The sequence below is a fragment of the Vombatus ursinus genome, unplaced genomic scaffold (assembly GCF_900497805.2).
Source record: "Vombatus ursinus unplaced genomic scaffold, bare-nosed wombat genome assembly UNPS02009975.1, whole genome shotgun sequence".
Classification (NCBI taxonomy): domain Eukaryota; kingdom Metazoa; phylum Chordata; class Mammalia; order Diprotodontia; family Vombatidae; genus Vombatus; species Vombatus ursinus.
The window spans coordinates 1,836,343-1,854,510 of NW_020949753.1; the positions used below are offsets into that span (position 1 = coordinate 1,836,343).

General features: G+C 37.2%; 1 protein-coding gene across 1 annotated transcript in view; it reads right to left on the reverse strand.

Annotated features, from left to right (window-relative positions):
• Window positions 1–6,945: 6,945 nt before the first annotated feature.
• Window positions 6,946–18,168, reverse strand: part of PPP3CA (protein phosphatase 3 catalytic subunit alpha) — a 381,077-nt gene continuing 369,854 nt past the window's right edge. Inside the window, exons 12-13 of the mRNA XM_027853359.1 lie at window positions 16,148–16,245; window positions 6,946–9,638 (exon numbers count right to left, since the gene is read on the reverse strand). Coding sequence (XP_027709160.1) covers window positions 9,442–9,638; window positions 16,148–16,245 — 295 coding nt within the window. The 3' untranslated portion in view covers window positions 6,946–9,441. The remainder of the gene's footprint in view (window positions 9,639–16,147; window positions 16,246–18,168) is intronic.

Consider the following 18,168-nt stretch of genomic DNA (forward strand, 5'->3'; position numbering starts at 1 on the left):
GACCTGAGTTCAAATCCGGCCTCAGACCAAACACTTGACACATTTACTAGCTGTGTGGCCCTGGGCAAGTCACTTAACCCCAATTGCCTTAAAAAAAAATAAAGTTACAGTCAATTCTATATCATAAGCAACTAAGTAAATGAGTTCTTGGGCATGCCATCCACTTATTAATAATTGTATATACATGTATAAGATTAGGTCCTTGAAATATCTCATTTCTTCAGGATCATATGGGGATAATGTCCTCACAAAGGGGGGAATAAGAAAACAATTTGTAAAAGTTTTCTAATTAGATGGAGTAGTAAACTTTGAGGAAGCAACATAATCAGATAGTTTTCTTTAAGAACTGTGTGTGGGGGGCAGCTAGGTAACACAGTGGATAGAGCTCTGGCCTTACAGTCAGGAGGACCTGGGTTCAAATCCAGCCTCAGGCACTTGACACTTACTAGCTATATGACCTTGGGCAAGTCACTTAACCCCTATTGCCTCACCAAAAGAAAAAAAAAAAGAACTTTGTGTCTGTGTGTGTGTCTGTGTGTGTATGATTGGCTTCCAAATGTTTCTGATGGGATATACAGGCCTTGAGTATGTTTTAGAGATAAGTTCTCAACATTGGATTAAGGATTTTACATACAAATTGTATTGATAATTGTAAAGAAAGTGAAAACTTTTTTCTACTTTGAAGTATCTGTCTTATACTTTTAAGAGACAGAAAGACTCGTTTTCCAAGACAAGTCCTCTTCCTTCAGCCTGTGAATAACTTTGTCCATATCAGATAGAAAGTTTAGGTAAAGACAAGAGAAACTGGTGTGTAAAAACTTAAATTTTTTGAACTTTCAGGTGAATTATGGGTTTTTAATTTGTTGTTCTTATAGCCCTGTTGTTAATAAGGTTAGCCTAAAGTTGGAGTTAGTTTTCACAACATGAACTGGAAAAGCAAATTTAGGAGGTTGTGCTAAATTTTATTGAGTCTTGTTGTGAGCAGATATTGTCAGAATTTCCTAGGAATATCTTAAAGTGACACAGAATCAGAGAAGCAGATCCTAGGAGAAACACCCTTCAAAGCTGCCCCGAGAACGCCTATTCCAGGATATCTAAGAGAAGATGTTTCCAAGGACCAACTCAATAACAGAGAAATTTCCAAGGTTTGAATCATTCAGAAATGTCATTTCCAAGATGTAGATTTTCCCAATCAATAAGAAAATATGTCAAGTTTATAGATCTCATACTAAAGAACACAAGTAAGAATCTTACAAGACTACTTATAAGCAACAAAAAAGGAAGACATTGGAATAGTATATAGTGAAAAGCAAAGATAAAATTGTCTTCTACTAAAACTAATTCTAAGTATCCTTTTGTGGAAAACAAGAGCTGACCATAGTCTTTGAAATTCAATTATAGTTGACAAAGGTTATGTAAAGAAGTTTGAATAGCTTTAAATGTCAGGTGATCATTTGATTATGAAGATTATATGACAGGGACTCCTTTGGAGTTTTACCTTGATTAAGTGACATTTCTCTGTTATTGAGTTGTGCACCCTATCTCTCTGCTCTTTTATCTCCAGTTCCAAATAATACTTCTGGACAACTTTCTTTTATGATTTCTTGGAATATGGTAATCAGGCTTGCTGCAACATCAATGGGTATTTAATTATCTCTTTTTTTGCCTGTTTTTTGGATTATTTTTATTGTGGATATTTCATCAGTCTTCTCAATTGCTGACTTAAAACTTTTCCATAATTTTTTTGTTAAATTTTAAACTGTATCTCCTCTTATCATTTGTTTATTTTACTTCTTTGCTAATCTTTTTTTTTTCCAGTTTCTGCTCTAAGTCACAGCTTGCCATTAAATGTTCTACTGTGGTAATTTATATTTTGATTCAATTATTTAATTAGTCCTAAATACTCTCAGAATCTTTGTGGCAATTGCATTCTCTTTTACAGAGTGTTAGTTGTAGTTATTCCCAATTTATTCTCTTTTTCTGGAGTTTTCTTTTGGCATTATTTTACCTTGTAATACATTTTTTTGTATGGGGCAGCTAGGTGGCACAGTGGTTAGAGTGCTGGGCCTGAAGTCACAAAGACTCATCTCCCTGAGTTCAAATCCAGCTTCAGATATTTATTAGCTGTGTGACCCTGTTCAAGTTACTTAACTCTACCTCAGTTTCCTCATCTATAAAATGAGCTGGAGAAGGAAATGGTAAACCATTTCAGTATCTCTGTAAAACAAACAAACAAGCAAACAAACAAACAAACAAACAAAAAAAAAACAAACCCAAGTCGGGTCACAAATAATCGGAGGTGACTGAAATATCAACAAATTGCTAGCTTGTATTTCTTCCTCTGACAACAGCCTATTCTTATCTTTTGACTATTTCTCAATTGGGGAATGTCCTCTTATTATAAATTTTACTCAGTTCACTATATGCTTTAGAATGAGACCTTTATCAGAGAAACTTGATGCAAAGATCCCCCACCCAAGTTTCTTTCCTCTCCCTTCCCCCTAATTTTAGCTGCATTGGTTTTTCTTCTTCAAAACTTTTTAATTTTATATAATCACAATTATCCATTTTACTTCCTATGAATTTCTCTCTTTTGCTTGGTCACAAACTCTTCCCTTTATCCATATATCTGACAAATGATTTGTTTTCTATGAATTTTTGGCTGTATCAGCTGCTATTCTTCTTTCTTTGTAGAGGAACTAAGCATTTATATAGTCCCTCCCATGGGCCAAACACTATGCTCAACACTTTTACAAATACCTTATTTGAGATATAAAAACTCTGCAAGACAGGTACTATTGTTATCCCCATTTTATAGTTGGGAAAACTGAGACAAACAGAGGTTAAATGACTTACCCAAGAAGGGTTATATAGCTAGTAGGTGTCTGAGGCTGGATTTGAACTCAAGTTTTCCTGAATCCAGGCCTAGTTCTCTACCCACTGTTCCAGCAGTTCTCTCTAGAATAGCTATTCTCTATGGTATGTAACTTGAAAAACATGCACTGTCAGTCTTCTCTCTTTCTCGTCATTTTTAGTTTAGAGAAAATTGATTAGAGTTGAAAGATATGTAGAAAATAAATTCTCACTAGTCTTTGTTAGGTATACTTCATCTCTCATTGGGAATTTGTCATTCCTGTATTTTAAGCCATGTTCCAGAAATCCAAATCCCATTTTCACATATCATCTTCTTAGCCATCCTCTCACTTCCAAATTTAACTTTTCTCTTCTGTATCCTTTGCTTTCAATGGGAAACAGCAAGGAGAAGACAACCTATGTTCTTATGGTCCTCATGTTCTTGTCCAATACTTTATCATTATTTGGCAATACTTTTAAGATCTATTTGAGCTCTGATTCTATGGCCCCATGAATGAATGTGAAATGATAGAATTTCATGCATATAGGAGGAGTTCTTTGACAGGGGGACCTTTTTTTAACGTCCTCAGATTATGCTACATGAGTAACTGTTTGCTCTCCATACTAGTAAGAACGGTCCCGTCCATTATGTTTATAAATATTGACAAAGTTTAAAGCAAATACTTGTAAATAACTTTGGCATGCTGGGTTGCATTTAATATGAAGAAATTCCTATAAAAATTTTAATTTTGACCTCTATACTTATGACTGTTTAACAGCAATGGCCCTGCAAACATCTTATAATATCTTAATAGTTGAATCACTAGTAAGTCATTAGTATATTTAATTAAGGTCCTAGGAATACAGTTTATTTTTTAACTTTATAAAAGATGAGAAGAAACTGTTTAAATATTCTTTATTTAGTTATACCTACCTACAGATTAGAATTGACACTCACTTTGATTTTAGGCTTAGAGACATTTAATCTTCCCCAAAGGAAACAATGAAAAGTGAAAATAGAAAGGAAACATGATTTTGCATTTGAGTATTACTTAACCAAAATATCCTAGTCCTGTGAAATTTGGACAGTACCTAATGTTCTATAGCATGGAGTAGATTCATCAAGCAGTTTTTTTTTTTAATTTCATTATGTGAAGGGACGTTATAGGTTCAGGTCTAGCCTCTGATTCTGAAGAAATTCTACTGCAGTATCCAAAAGAGATGACCACATGACCCTCCAGGCCCTGATGAAATAGCCTCACTGGAAAAGGAGTTGTTGAATTCTTATTCTTTATAAAAATCTTCCTTAGGCTGAGATGAAACTCTTTGAAATTTCCATCTTTTGGGTCTACATTGACTATGAAAGTCCTTCATATATTTGAAAATTGCTATTGTCTTTCTTTAGTCTCCTCTTCCCCAGTTCTTCAATTATTGCTCATAAGACTTGGTTTCCAGACCCACTGAAACTAGTCAAGCTCTTCAAATACCCTCTAGTTTGTTAATGTCTTTAAAAAAATATATAACACTCAAAAACAGGCATAAATTGCCACTCTGAATATGTCACATGTTCTTATTTATGACTTCAGAATTGTACATTAAAGGAATTTTTGGGGAGGAGACTTTTTCAATGAATGTCTTAGTAATTATTGACTAGAATATAAATCAAATACATGTGCAGTAAAAGTTATATAACAAATGGAATAACTGGGATAAACTTTATGTTAAGGCACAGAGTAAATCAATGTTTACTATGGATGCATAGAGGCAGACCGATAACCAGTACCACCCTAAGGTAGGGAATGAGCCTCTTTCTTACAGAACTAGGTACTGAGGTGAAGAAATGGAATACAACGGACAAAAATAATTTACTTTATTTCTTGGTCATTAGTCTCAGAAAAATCTAGACCTTCAAATAGGCGGTGATAGCCTTGTAGCAAGTTAATTCTGGGGCTACTTTGCTGGGTGAGTATATCTCGGAAGGCTCTCCTACATCACCCTCATGCCCATAGGGCAGAGAACTGAGGTATATAGTTAGAGTCGAAGTGGAAGGATGTAAGAGATCTACTAAGTACTTTTCTCTTTCTATCCTTCTATACTACAGCCCTAGTTACATGCTTACTAACATCCCTGAAGATCCTAGGTTCCCAAAGGGAGGAGGCACTATGGCAGCACCTTGTTGAGAAAAAAAAAAAAAAGAATGAATCATCTCAGGACAGTGGGTAGATACAGGAACTTGGGCAGTAGAAACTTCACTGTCAAAAAGTGGTCCCAGGCTGTGTGGCAACTAAATGGCGCCATGTCCGGAGAGTTCAATCTGGCCTCAGCTTGAATTACCTCCATGGCTCTGACCAAATCACCCAAATCTCTATCTGACTCAGTTTCCTTAACTGTAAAATGGGGATAATTATACTGTCTACGTCTCAGGGTTGTGAAGATCAAATGATATTTGCAAAGTGCTTAGCACGGTGACAGTAACATAGTAGGTGCTTAATAAGTGGATTTTTTTTCCTTCCAAATCACACTTTCAAGCCTTATTATATATTATTTCTCTTCTTCCAATCCATGGATTTATTTTGACCTCTCATAAACCATATTCCATCTCTCATCTCTGCGCTTTTGCCCTTGCTATCTATCACCAAGTCTTCCATCTCTCAGCATTCTTTATTTCCTTTAAACACAGTTGAAGCATCACCTTCCACATCAAGCCTTTCCAGATTGTCTTTCCACCCTTCCCAGTTCATGGTGTTTTTCCTTCCCAAATTATCTTGTATTTTTTTTTTTAATAGTTACATACATACTATCTTTCTTGCTAGGATGTAAAACATGTAATCCCCTGGAGTACTGGAAATATTTCATTTTTGTCTTTATATCACCAGTATCTAGGGCACTGCCTGGCACTAGTGGGAGTTTCATAAATGCTTGTCTACTCTGACAACTGACTTCCTTGGTTTCCCCTAAATCCCAACTGAAATCCCACCTTCTATAGGTAGTCTTCCTTAACTCCTCTTAATTCCAGTGCCTTCCTTCTGTTAATTATTTCCTATTTATCCTGTATATAGTTTCTTTGTATATATTTGATTTCATGTTGTGTCTCCCATTAGATTGTAAGTTCTTGAGGGTGGAGATCATCTTTTGCCTCTTTTTGTATCCCCAGCACTTAGTACAGTGCCTAGCACATTGTAGGTATTTAATAAATGTTTATTGATTGATTGAGTCCAACAGAAGATATGTCCACTGCTTATGTAGTTTCCTTTATTACATCAATGGAGGGGAAAGAAAAGACAAATAAATGTATTTCATTAACCTTATCTTGTCCATACCTACCACTGTTCATTTGTACCTTCCACCTTGGTCTGCCTCTCCCACGCTCTGTTTGTTGATATTTTTATCTTTCAAGGCCCAGCCACATGTGGCCTTTCCAGAGCTCCCTATGTAGAAATAATTATTTCCTCTCTCAATTTGACCTCTCCCATACATTTTATCACTTCCTACCTTGGATTGCAGTTATTTATGAACATGTTTCTTTCTTCCTCTCCTTCCCATTAAGATTTCAAACCCCTTAAAGGAAAGAGACTGACAGATATTTGTGTATCTTTGTATCCAAAGTACCTAGAACAGTACCCCATATGAAGCAGGAACTTTGATTTAAACTGAATTGAATTTTCCACCCATCCTGTCCTGTCTCTTTTTCTTTGTTTATAAGACATAGGAAAGGATAATGGTGAAAAAAAAATGTGGGCTGAAAAATCAGTGGACATTCCTTGCTCCCAGTCCTAAGAAAGGCTAGATAAAACAGAAATATGCATGCTTTCCCTCAACCCAGGATGGGTGCCTGAACCCTCTGCCCTTAACCTCCCCATTTGCGTGTGTAGAAACCTTGGACTCTGCAAATCCATTTCCCAAGAGCTCATTAGTACAAGCGTCTCTGAAACTCTACATCCTCTATAGGGCAGGAGCTCTCAATTTTGGAGAAATAACTTCAGTTCTACCAATCTCTTTTCTCAAAGTCCAGTTAACATCGTATCTATTGTGTATGGCCCTTTCTTTCCTAAATGCTGCCCCCAAAGACCAAGCAATACTCACATCAACTGCTTCTTTTGTTTTTAATGTCAAATGTTTATTTCTATGCCATATTGCCTCAAGCACAATTTTTAAAGGAAAAGAACGAAAGAGGAAAGAAAAGAGTTTTTTTTTTCTTCTCATTTTTCATGATATTTTCTCTGTAGCTAAAATGGAGGAAAAGAAACATCGTGGTACCATCAGCATCATTGCTTTCATACTGTTCTAGAAAGCTGCATCTAAATATTTTCTGTGGATGTCATTTTTGAGTCAAGAGAAATTTTCAACAGGGGGAAAATGGTTTTCTGAATTCAGCAAATTAAGCTGGGTATGAGCAAAGAATATGTTTGTAACATGTCAGATCTTGGTACATTATGAATAATAAGTGCCATGTTCTGATTACTTTAATGCGATGGGTATACTGTATATATTGTATAAACAAAGAATGCTGGAAATGAACGATATTAGGAACAAAAATTGAAATTTGATCATAAATCCTTAGATGATTAGCCAAAGTGCCAGTATAGCAATTTCCTACCAATACAGGGACAACTTTTTCTTCTGAGAAGGAAAGTGCCAATTCACTCTTTTCTGTTTTAGGGGTCACGGAATCCAATACAACTGCAACAACCTGATAGCAAATTGATTTGTTTTTTTTAATTTGAAAAAAAACAAACAAACAAACAAACAATCATGGATTCATGATCAGCTGCCACATTCAGAGGAGCCTCTGGGTCTTGTTTTTCTAAACAGATTTCTTTCTTTTTAGAGTGGGACAATACGCCACTCAGGTGGTATAATGAAAGCATGCACTGCACCCACCAGGCCCCAGGCAGCCTGCTCCAACTAAAATGGGGGATGCTTGGTAGTGGGCCCAATACCTGGGAGGACACATGGTGGGTGTATACACAAAGACCTTCAGGAGAGACTCAGTGGACAGGAGGAGAGTTCTTTAAGCTCATGCACATTTTTATTGAGTAGTAATATAAAATGCTTTTTTCATTGTTACAAGTGCATGCTTTGATTGCCAACATTTTAGAAGTCAAATTACAAAGGCAAGGCTTTAGGCTGTAGTGAATTACTTGGGCACTTATACATTTGTTAAAAAATATCAATGGACTGTTGTGGTGTTGTTTTCAGAATGAACCAGTTGTAACCCATTAACTGATATACAAAGGGAAAAAAGTGAAAAAATTACACATCTGGTGGCACATGACGGAACAGAACAAAATGACTAAACCATTATGACATTAACAGTTACCATGCATTTAAGTTTCACATGTAACTACAAACTTATTTAAATTTCACAAGGTTTGCTAAACATGCTAACCATCTATATGTGCACTGACAAGCTTATGTTAAAAACTTTTAAGAATACTCTCCCCTTTAGATTTTTTCAAAGCTTTTTTTGATTACAAAATTTCAAAGGCATTAAGCATTTTTTAGAGAATATAAAGTACGCCAGTATACATACATTTCCAGTATAAGTCAGACCACTAAGCGCATTGCAGTCCCATACAGGCCTATATAGCCATTTTTTTTTTCTTAAAAAACATGCATAGGCAGATTTTTACAGAATATAGATGCTTTGCACTGCACTTAATATTGTGTCTTGTTCACTATACTTAAAAATGCACCACTCATAAATATTTAAATTCAGCAAGCCACAACCAAGATTTGATTTACCAAAAAAAAAACCTAAATATAAACAGCAAAAAAAAAAAGATAGATGTAATTATTCCAGTTTTTTAAACTTGAAGGGAAAAAACAAAAGATATTCATTGCCAAATGAGTAAGATAAGTGTAATATTGAAAGAAGGGCATTCAAGCACACTAAAGAAACCTGAGGTAAGCATAATCTGTACAAAATTAAACTGTCCTTTTTTTTTTTGGCATTTTTAACAAATTCTCAACATTCTTTTTTTTTCCTTTTTTTTAAGACTGCCTAATTCAGTTTATAGCCATTGTCTGACAAGAGTAGCAAAACATTATCAATAAATAGTCCTTATTTAGTTTGTACATCGTTTTGTTAAAAATGTTTGATGTCATCCATTTTTAGTGCTGCAACTGTAAACGTACAATAGAGTAAGAAATTAGACAAAGTTTTCATATCCAGTAACATCATAAGAGGCCTTTCCATAACCTATCTAGGACTTCCCAATGCAATAGGAAAACATGTTCGTTCTCTTCACTTCGCGATACACACCAGCCTTAGCATTCTTTTGCTTGTTTGTTTGTTTTAATAGGCAATGTTTAAAGGCCTATCCTAAGGAGGTGTTTACCGCCCCCACCCCATATCCACCAAAATGTAGTTTACTATCTCGTTTTCTAGCGGATATTGTAAACTGAATCCAACACCTGGCCCCCAGAGCAAGTAAGCTACAATAAGAGGCAAGACTATCCCACTGCTGATATGCAGTAATCCCCATCATGCCCTGCAGCTCCAAAAGAAAAAAAGAAAGAAAGAAAGAAAAGAAAGAAGGAAGGAAGGAAAAAGAAGAAAAAGAAAGAAAAGTGAACGGGAAGTGGTCACTGAATATTGCTGCTATTACTGCGATTGCTGTCAGTGCCATTTGTCTCTGAAGAGATAGCCTTGTTGATGGAGTTAAGGTTGGCATCAGAGGGCATTGCATCTCTGCGAGGAGGCATCCTCTCATTAATTCGGTCTAGGCCCTTGGCCTCTTCGAAGCTAGTGATCTTATGTTGCGGTGAAAATCCTTTGATCGCTAAACAGAAGATCATTAAGAAAAAAACAGGAGAGTTAGTCCAAGGAAAATGAAAGGACCCCATGACATAGCATATCACTTATCGATTGTTCAGTGAGGGAAGGATTCCTTTAGTGGAGAACAAAGTGACAGGACCTGAAGACGACACGACAGACTCCTTACCATACCGGGAGAAAACTTAAGGGTTTGAAAACAGCCAATGTCTCTTGCCAACCAAAGTGTCCTCTTGAACAAGTCAAACTGTAAACATTTTTTTTCTTGTCTTCATGAGTTCAGCTCAGAGAACTCTGGAGTGGACAGGTAAGTAAGATTGGCCGTCAGGAACAGTCGTAAAGCACAGCAATGATTGTCCACATCGTTTGGCATGGTGTGAAAAGCTCCAGACTCAAAAGAAAATCTTTCTCCTTTCTCTACCCCACCTCCCCTCAGTTGTGTTAAAGTAGTGCCTATGAATGCAATAGGATTCCTCCTTCTGTGAGAGAGCAAGACTGAGCAAAACTGGGAAGAGTCTAGAGCAGAGGAGAGGGAGAACTGTGAAAGAAATCACTCTTGGGCCTGCCCTTGACATCCCAGAAAGAAATCTTGGCTAAACAGCCATAGCTCATTGGGAAATGGAGAAGAATGAAACTATTCAGCTATTTTCCCTGCTTAATTTTGGCAAAGTGGACTGGGCTGACAGAGTGAAAGGAAACCTCATAAAAACCGAGATCAATCAAATCAATGAGTAGAAAAAAAGAAGAAAAAAAAAGCCTGCCCTTCAGCAGTGATGTGAACAGTCCAAACTGATGTCATCAGGTATCCATTACCACCTGATTTGAAGGGGGGAAAAATAAACCCAAAACAACCTATTTCTAAGAGGATTTCTAAACAAGGGTATTTTGAAACTAAGGAAAATAGAGGAGGAAATACCATCAACAGCTCTTGGCATAAACCTAAAGAATTCGATTTGGTTTTATCCAAATCAATTAAGTCTACTTTCCCTGATCCTGTGCATGAAGATAAGGTATTTGTACAAATATAACTGATAAGTCATGGGAATGAGGAAATCAGCCAGGGAACTAAACTTCAAAATATTTAATGGGGAGCCAATGACGTCAGTTTGTTCTAAATCCTGTGAAGAACATGCCAGATAACCAAGGGCCAATCACCAATGCTGACTTGGGCTACGCTGTTCCATGAATCTCTTAAAGAAGAATTCTGGATACCATTATCCCACTCAGGTTGGACATGACAGTAAGAAAAGCACCTTAGGCTGACTTTTTTTTTTCAATTTTCCTATGCAAATATGCAGTACCCTTCCAGAAGTAAGAAAATATGGAAACAGATATTTGTTTCAAAGTTCAATAGAGTAGATGGTACATATTTACATTTTTTTTAAACTGGTAAAGCATAATGGTGATTAGTCAATTGTGAGAGGAAGATGGGGAAATGAGGAAAGACCAAGGCCCATAGCAAAGCTTCTCAATTCTTCTTTAATTTAGAAATAAATCATGTGAAAGCAAAGATGTCTAATGAGCCCCCAACTTGAAGCCTACACAAATTATTTAAGGATGATATTAAGTGGATCTACTCTTTTGCTAAACTACTGTGAATACTTTTGCACTTTTATGAAAAAAGACAAACTTCCATAGCAATTGTAACTTATCAAATAATTTTGTTATTTGAGGTAGTAAAAGTGGAACCCTTGGGTTATATATAGTAGCCAACCAACGTTTGTGGCAATTAAAGATAAAACTTGAAAAATGTTTAGTCCTGGAATGGGGCTCCATATTCAAGTTTTGGGTTCCAAATGGGTTTAACATCTCTCCTAGTGATGAAGAATGTGCTCTGCTGTAGTTGCTGGTCAGACAATGAGTATTAGCAATTTACATTGGTAGTATACTTAACACGACACAGAGTCACAGAAACCACAGAAAACAGCCAAACTATTAACGAGAATGCACACTGCAGATTAGAATTTGCCATTAGGAATAGAGAATTCCCACATAAATAGCAGCTTATGGACTGCTATTTAGGAAGCAGTTGTATTTTCTCTTACTATGCTATCATTTTTTTTTTCCCACTGTTTCAAAATTGTTACCAAATTCAAAGCGTCTAAAGTAACATTTTTACATCGTACCAAGGGACTATAACTACACAATTTGGGGGAAAAGAAAAAAAAAGTCATCTTGCAAGAACAAAATACAACTGGAGAATTTGTTTTAAAGGGGAACTTTAAATTCTTCTCTCAAATTTCTTCATATAACATAAATATGTTAAAATGTATTTCGGTAAAAAAAAATAGATCCTTTAGTATTTAAAGAATCCTAGATTAAATCACAGCAATACGTCAAGCAGCAAGCTTGGTTTTCCTAAAACTCCTGGAAGAGGGGTCTGTATTTGGTCTCTTTTGGTGTCCCTCACAGTACCTGGCTCAGTGCCTTGCATGGAGTGGGCCCTCAATAAATGATCCTTGGTTGATTTTCTTCAGTAATAATCTTCTTCCACGGCAGCTAGACCTCTTTGGTCTTTCTCTAAGATTTGGCTGGTGCTAATTGTTCTGCTACTATAACTATCCCATAGGTTACCGTCTGATATGACCAGCAGAAATAAACATCAACGAAGCACCGTTTCAATGAACTTTTGACTAGAATCCTCTGAAGTCTGTGTTTAACTGTTTTCTCACCTTCTTTTTTTAGATCATGTCTGGATGAAAAAAAATTGATTTGAAGGAGGACCATGGTTCCACCCTAAGAATAAGGCTTTTCAGGTATGTGTGAGATGAACATTTACTATTAGCTGCCATAGCTCCCACCCCACGTCAGTCATGCATCTTTTTTTTTCCTTTTCATGTTATGATATTGGGTAAAATGTACACAAATTAGAACATCAGAACTTTAAGAAAAAGAAAAACAAACCATAGAAAAGACACTTTCCCCTTTAAAGCAAGAACATATCGGTTAATACTGAGCCACAACTGTTAGCCCAACACCCACACACTCTGTACAAGCTACAGCAAAAAGAAAGAGAGAAAGAAAGAAATGAATACACCCAGCAGAGCCCTTATCTGTTGTAGGCACAACAGAAAGGGGACTGGCCAATTTACCTTCATCAGCCTCAATGGCCTCAACAGTAGCTGAAGAGAAGAAAGGGGGTGCAAAACGAATGAGAAAAATGAGCAGAGGATTGGTAATTCTGAGAACAAGTCAGTGAAGAGCAAAAGGAGCTAATAAACTGAGGTTACTGTAAGGGCTGGAATCCAGCACAGAGGACAACACAGAGAAGCTACAAAAACGAAATCAGTTTTGTCTCCAGGTGGACCTACGCAACTAAAATTACTTTGGGATCTTACTTTTTGGAGAATTTTCAAATCATTAACCTTTAAGAAAAGTTGTGAAAGTTGGTTTTTCTTTCTTTTCCAGGGGAGGGGAGCAAGGTATTTTTTAAGAGAAAAAAAAAAAAGACAGTCCCCTAAAATGTATATCTGATCAACAAAAATCCTTCAGTTTTTTTTTTAGTGAGAATGAATTAATTTATTTACATATTTAAAACCCCAAACAAAAGGTAGGGACCTAGAAGCTGTGGCCTAAAGCCATGTATACACAACCTTGAAGTAAATTTTGGCAACTTTTGATAGTGGAATATAGACTTAGGGGAAAAAGAAAAAAAGGACACACAATTTGTCATAGTTATTCATATACTTGTTTTCCCTGAGCTTTTGAACCCCCACCCTCTTCCAAAGAGAAATCACACCCAACCCTTAGGAAAAAATATATATAAACTGGGGAAAAATCATGTTAACAGTTTGTTCCTTATTGTTAGCTAGGAACATAACCACTTTCCATTATTAGGACAGCATCATTATAAAACAACAACAACAACAACATAAGAGATTCAAAAATTAAGGGGCACAGATGATTATAGCAGCATTTTAAGGAAACTAGCTATTCTGTCAGCCCCAGAATGTTATATAGGAAGAACTCCAAGCTACAGCTGCAATTTTTATAATGGGAAGGGACCCTACCCGGATCCCTAATCACACATATAGTATTCATTCTATTTACCCCACCTCCCATGATAACTGATTTGCCTTAATTATAGGAAATGCAAAAAAAAAAAAATCCTTTACTTCCACCAAGTTTTAGTATTAAAATTCTATCCCCAAACTTTCATTTGCATTTTTTCCTTTCAGTCTTGGCTTGCAAAGTTCTAGAGTGCCCATGACATCGGTTGGCAAGAAAAGTGGTCAGCTTAGCTGTTTATGTTTTCTTTCCTGTTGAGAAGCCCCACAGCCCTTTCCTGAAAATCAAGGGATCAGAAGAAAATGAATCTTGAATTTATGATTCTGGTTATGGCTTAAAATCCAAATTAAAAAGCATATATGCTCAAGACCAAAAGCACTTTCCTCAAAAATGTCTCTTTTGGTCATCCAAAATAATAATAACAATAATAATAATAAATACAGCAAACCAATGGATTAAATAAAAGAACATATTTAAAAGAATGCAGTAACTTGAGTGAAAAATGAAGGTGAAAATCTGGAAACAAAATAAAACAAAGAATTATCATAAAAACTTATGTTAAGTATGAAGATAAAACTTTGGAACTACACCAGCACTATCACCCAGAAATAAATAATGTCCCCCATTCAATGTACCCTGTGGAAATCACTGGACATTTTTTTTTTGGTAATGTGTATGTTATTTCTCCAAATGTGTTTAACAGAAATCATGTAGATTTCAGCAAATTTGGTTGCTGTACACTTTGCGCAAATTAATGATGCATGTACAGTAATGTTCTACTGGGCAAGAATACTGCGGTGTGAGAGGTTTTGTGGGTTTTTTAAAATCATTAGAATAATTCTTTTGAGCAATAAATTAGAGGGTAATTTGCTGCTATAACACTATGTATTTTTGCTACATGCATTAACAGTTTTTGTCTTTGAGTAGGAGAACAACTGGATTGCCCTAAGACCAAATTCACACGTAAATCAAAAGGAATTAGGCAATAAAGCACAGCTAGAGTAATAGCGCCCTGCCCATGCAGAGAGCTGAGACATGCTTCTTGGTACATCTACCTCCTTACATGACTTACTAAGTAATGCTAGTGCCGTCCCTCTGCAATCACCTGCACTCTATCCTGTATCTCTCTTGCTTGTCTGTTATGGATTGTGTGTTGTTTCCCCCATTAGTCTGAGCTCCTTGAGAGCAGAGACTGTTTTTTGTCTTTCTTTGGATTTCCCAGCCTTTGGCACGGTGCTGTGGAACACAGCAGGTGCCTAATAAATGTTATTGCCTTGACAAAGTTGAACATTATTTTTTGCTCGGCTCACACATCACTAAAAAAAACTTAACCATCAGAATACCCGTATCTTGTTGGTTAAGAGAGCAGAAATTGAAAAAAAAGAAAAGAAAAGAAAAGAAAAAAAAAGAAAAAGAGAAAGAGAGCCCCAGGGAAGAAAGGAAAATAAGCAAGAGGCCGAGACTGTGGTGCCAGTGTAACTTTTTCTTTTCCCCTCCTTTCCAGGTTCTAATTAATAGCATAATAACAAAAATAATAATAACAACTCTGTCATCCAAGCATGATGATAACAATTATCAATAATAATACAAATTCTAAATTGAAGAATAGAGAGTAAAACCACATATTCTCACCCAGGTACTGGGACCTAGAGGCAATGCACATAAATGTTATGATTGTCATGCAATTTACATCACAACTTGAATATAAAAAAAATGGTTTTGTGTTTGTCTAGTCCCTAAATGGTGTGCTTATGCAGTGGAAACACACTGGCCATTGGCCACTTTTTATTCAAATAGAGAGTAAAAACCTTTTTTTTTTTTTTTAATGTGATCATTTAAAGTCAGCCACAACAGCTGTACTCAGGGGTGGATTTTAGGCTCTGTCTACACCTACAGCTGGATGGACCATTTTGATAGAGCTGAAAGATTAATTCTGCCAAACCACCAATCCATGCAGTGACAATTTAAAATGTATATGTGTGTATATATATATATATATATACACACACACACACACACTCATTGCTTTGTTTTGGCTAATTAATTCATTTAAAATCTAAGTTGCACAGGCTGCTATGACCAAAATGAGGAAAAGAATAGTTTTATGGCCATTTGATAGCTAGGTCTGAATTTCTCTCTTTTTTGAAAGTGTCAAGCGGAAACCCAGTCACTGGGGAGAGATAGCTAGATGCTGCAGATCAGAATGCCGAACCCTGGCTTTCTCCCATCGGCAGGCCTCTGGGACGAGGGTTCTCTTGGCATCAGGGAGGGCTGTGATGAACTGAGGACCAAGGTGAAAGGAACGCCTCCTGAGGAGGAGTAAGGACCCAGTGTTTGTCTTGGAGGGTTTGAGAAGTTCTTTTTTAAGGAAAGTCATGTTTTGTTTTTTGTTGTTTTTTTGTTTTTGTTTTTGTTTCCCTCAGCCTTTAGAAAAAACCACATTTTGGATCCTGCTGCTGCTGGGGGCAGGGTGACATTCAGACAGACACACCGGCGGGGCCTGCTTACCGCTCTGCAGGGTTTGTTTTCCTCCGGAGAGCACCCCGCTGGGAAGCATTCCCGTGGGAGTCAGGCCTTTCAGAGTCAGCACACTCTCACTCTCCTCTCTGGAGGGGGACAAAGAAGACAAATCCATCACCTCTCTTTTAATTTTTCCTCCTCTTTCTTGCTTTCTACAGAAAAAAGAAGAAGCTCTAGAAAGAGAATGTGTTCGGGTGTTGATTTGGAAGTCGCTCATATGATCGTAGCACCTAATCATCATTATTGCAGATGAGTGTGCCTTCAGATAGAGAACACAGAGTATGGACCGGGACAGCGGAGGGTGGGTGATGGGGCAGGGTCACCCATAGCAACCCGAGATTATAGACTGAGAGCTGGAAGGGACCTTTGGGCCTTCAACTCCCTTATTTTGTAGCTGAGGAAACTGAGGCCAGCGAGGTTAAGGTCCTACTGATGGCCCAACTATGATTTGAACCTGGGTCTTCTGACTCAAAGTCCATTGCTTTTTCTGACCGTACACATTCCTATCACTGCCATGATGGGGGAAGATTTTAACTTTCAGATCAGCCCTGGTGACAAGTTGTCTGGATAGTGGAGGAGGGCAGTGAGTAAATCATCACCTATACCCTCTCTATCTATTGACTTCAGACTCTGGATTATTTTATCCTCCAAGGCACTGGGACACTAGGGCCTAGCCAGTATGAATGGTCTACCATCTGCTTTTCCCAACTGTGGTCTTTGCTCTTACACAAGAAGCAATGACCACACCAATATCATACTGCTACTGGAAAAGTGATAATGATCTAATGCCCCCTGTGACTGGCTACACTGTCTTCCCTGGACACCACTCCCAATAAGTATTGTATTTCCTTAGTAGAATGTAAGCACCCTTAGTTAGGACAGAGGCATTATTTGTATTTGTATCATCGGGGCCTAGTAAAATAAGAGTTTATTGACTTACTGTTTGAACTCTAATAATGAGGGGGAATAGATAAGGCTTCTGTAGGGAGGAACACATAAATTAAACCTTGAAGCAGGGGAGACAATGAGGGAATGCATTCCAGCAACAAGGCAGGAAAGAGATGTTGGGATTGGAAAAAGCAAGTAGGCCATTTTGACTGGAATGGAGCATGTGTGAAGGGGAAAGAGAGACTTTAAATGTCAAATTTTCCCGAAAGGCAATTGGGAACCATAAAGGATTCTTTATCAGGCATATGGCATGGTAAAACTTGTACTGTGCATAGATTATTTTGGCAACTATATGGAGGGTGGATTGTATTGAAGGAAAAAAATTAGAAATTGGAAGTCTAATTTGGAGGCTGTTGCAACGGTTTAGAAAAAAAGTGATAAGGGTTGAAAGTAAGATGGTGAGGGCATCTAGGTGGACAGAGCACCAGCCCTAAAGTCAGGAGGACTTGAGTTCAAATCCAGCTTCAGACACTTAACACTTACTACCCTGGGCAAGTCACTTAATCCAGATTGCCTTGGGAAAAAAGAAAGTAGGATGGTGGCTATGTAAATAGATTGAAATGAATAGAAGGAAGAGCTATTTAGGAGATGAAATCAGCAATACTTAGCAACTGATGGAATAAGTGTGTTGGGAAAGGGAGCAAGAAGGATGAGCTAACTGAAGATAACTCTGAGGTTGAAAATTTGGGTGGCCAAAAGAGTAGTGGAACCCTTGACTTCAATGAAGAGGTTGGAGAATGGTTGGGTTTAATGGTGAGAGCATCAGGAGCTCTGTTCTGGGCATGCTGAGCTGAGCCTATGTCAGGTTAGGTATGGAGGTCAGTGAGTAGAGATTGTAAGAGCAGATGGGAAAGTACCTGAGAGAAAGGATCTGAACCTTAGGAATACTAGGATCAGATATGGGGGATCATGAAAAAATTTTTGAAATAGTATAGCTGCATGAGTTGACACTGTATTTCTGCATCATCCTCCAACTGAAATGTTTTTTTTTCTTATTTAACAAATGACACTATCTACGTGACGAATCACTTCCCATATCGGTTTCCTCATCTGTAAAACAG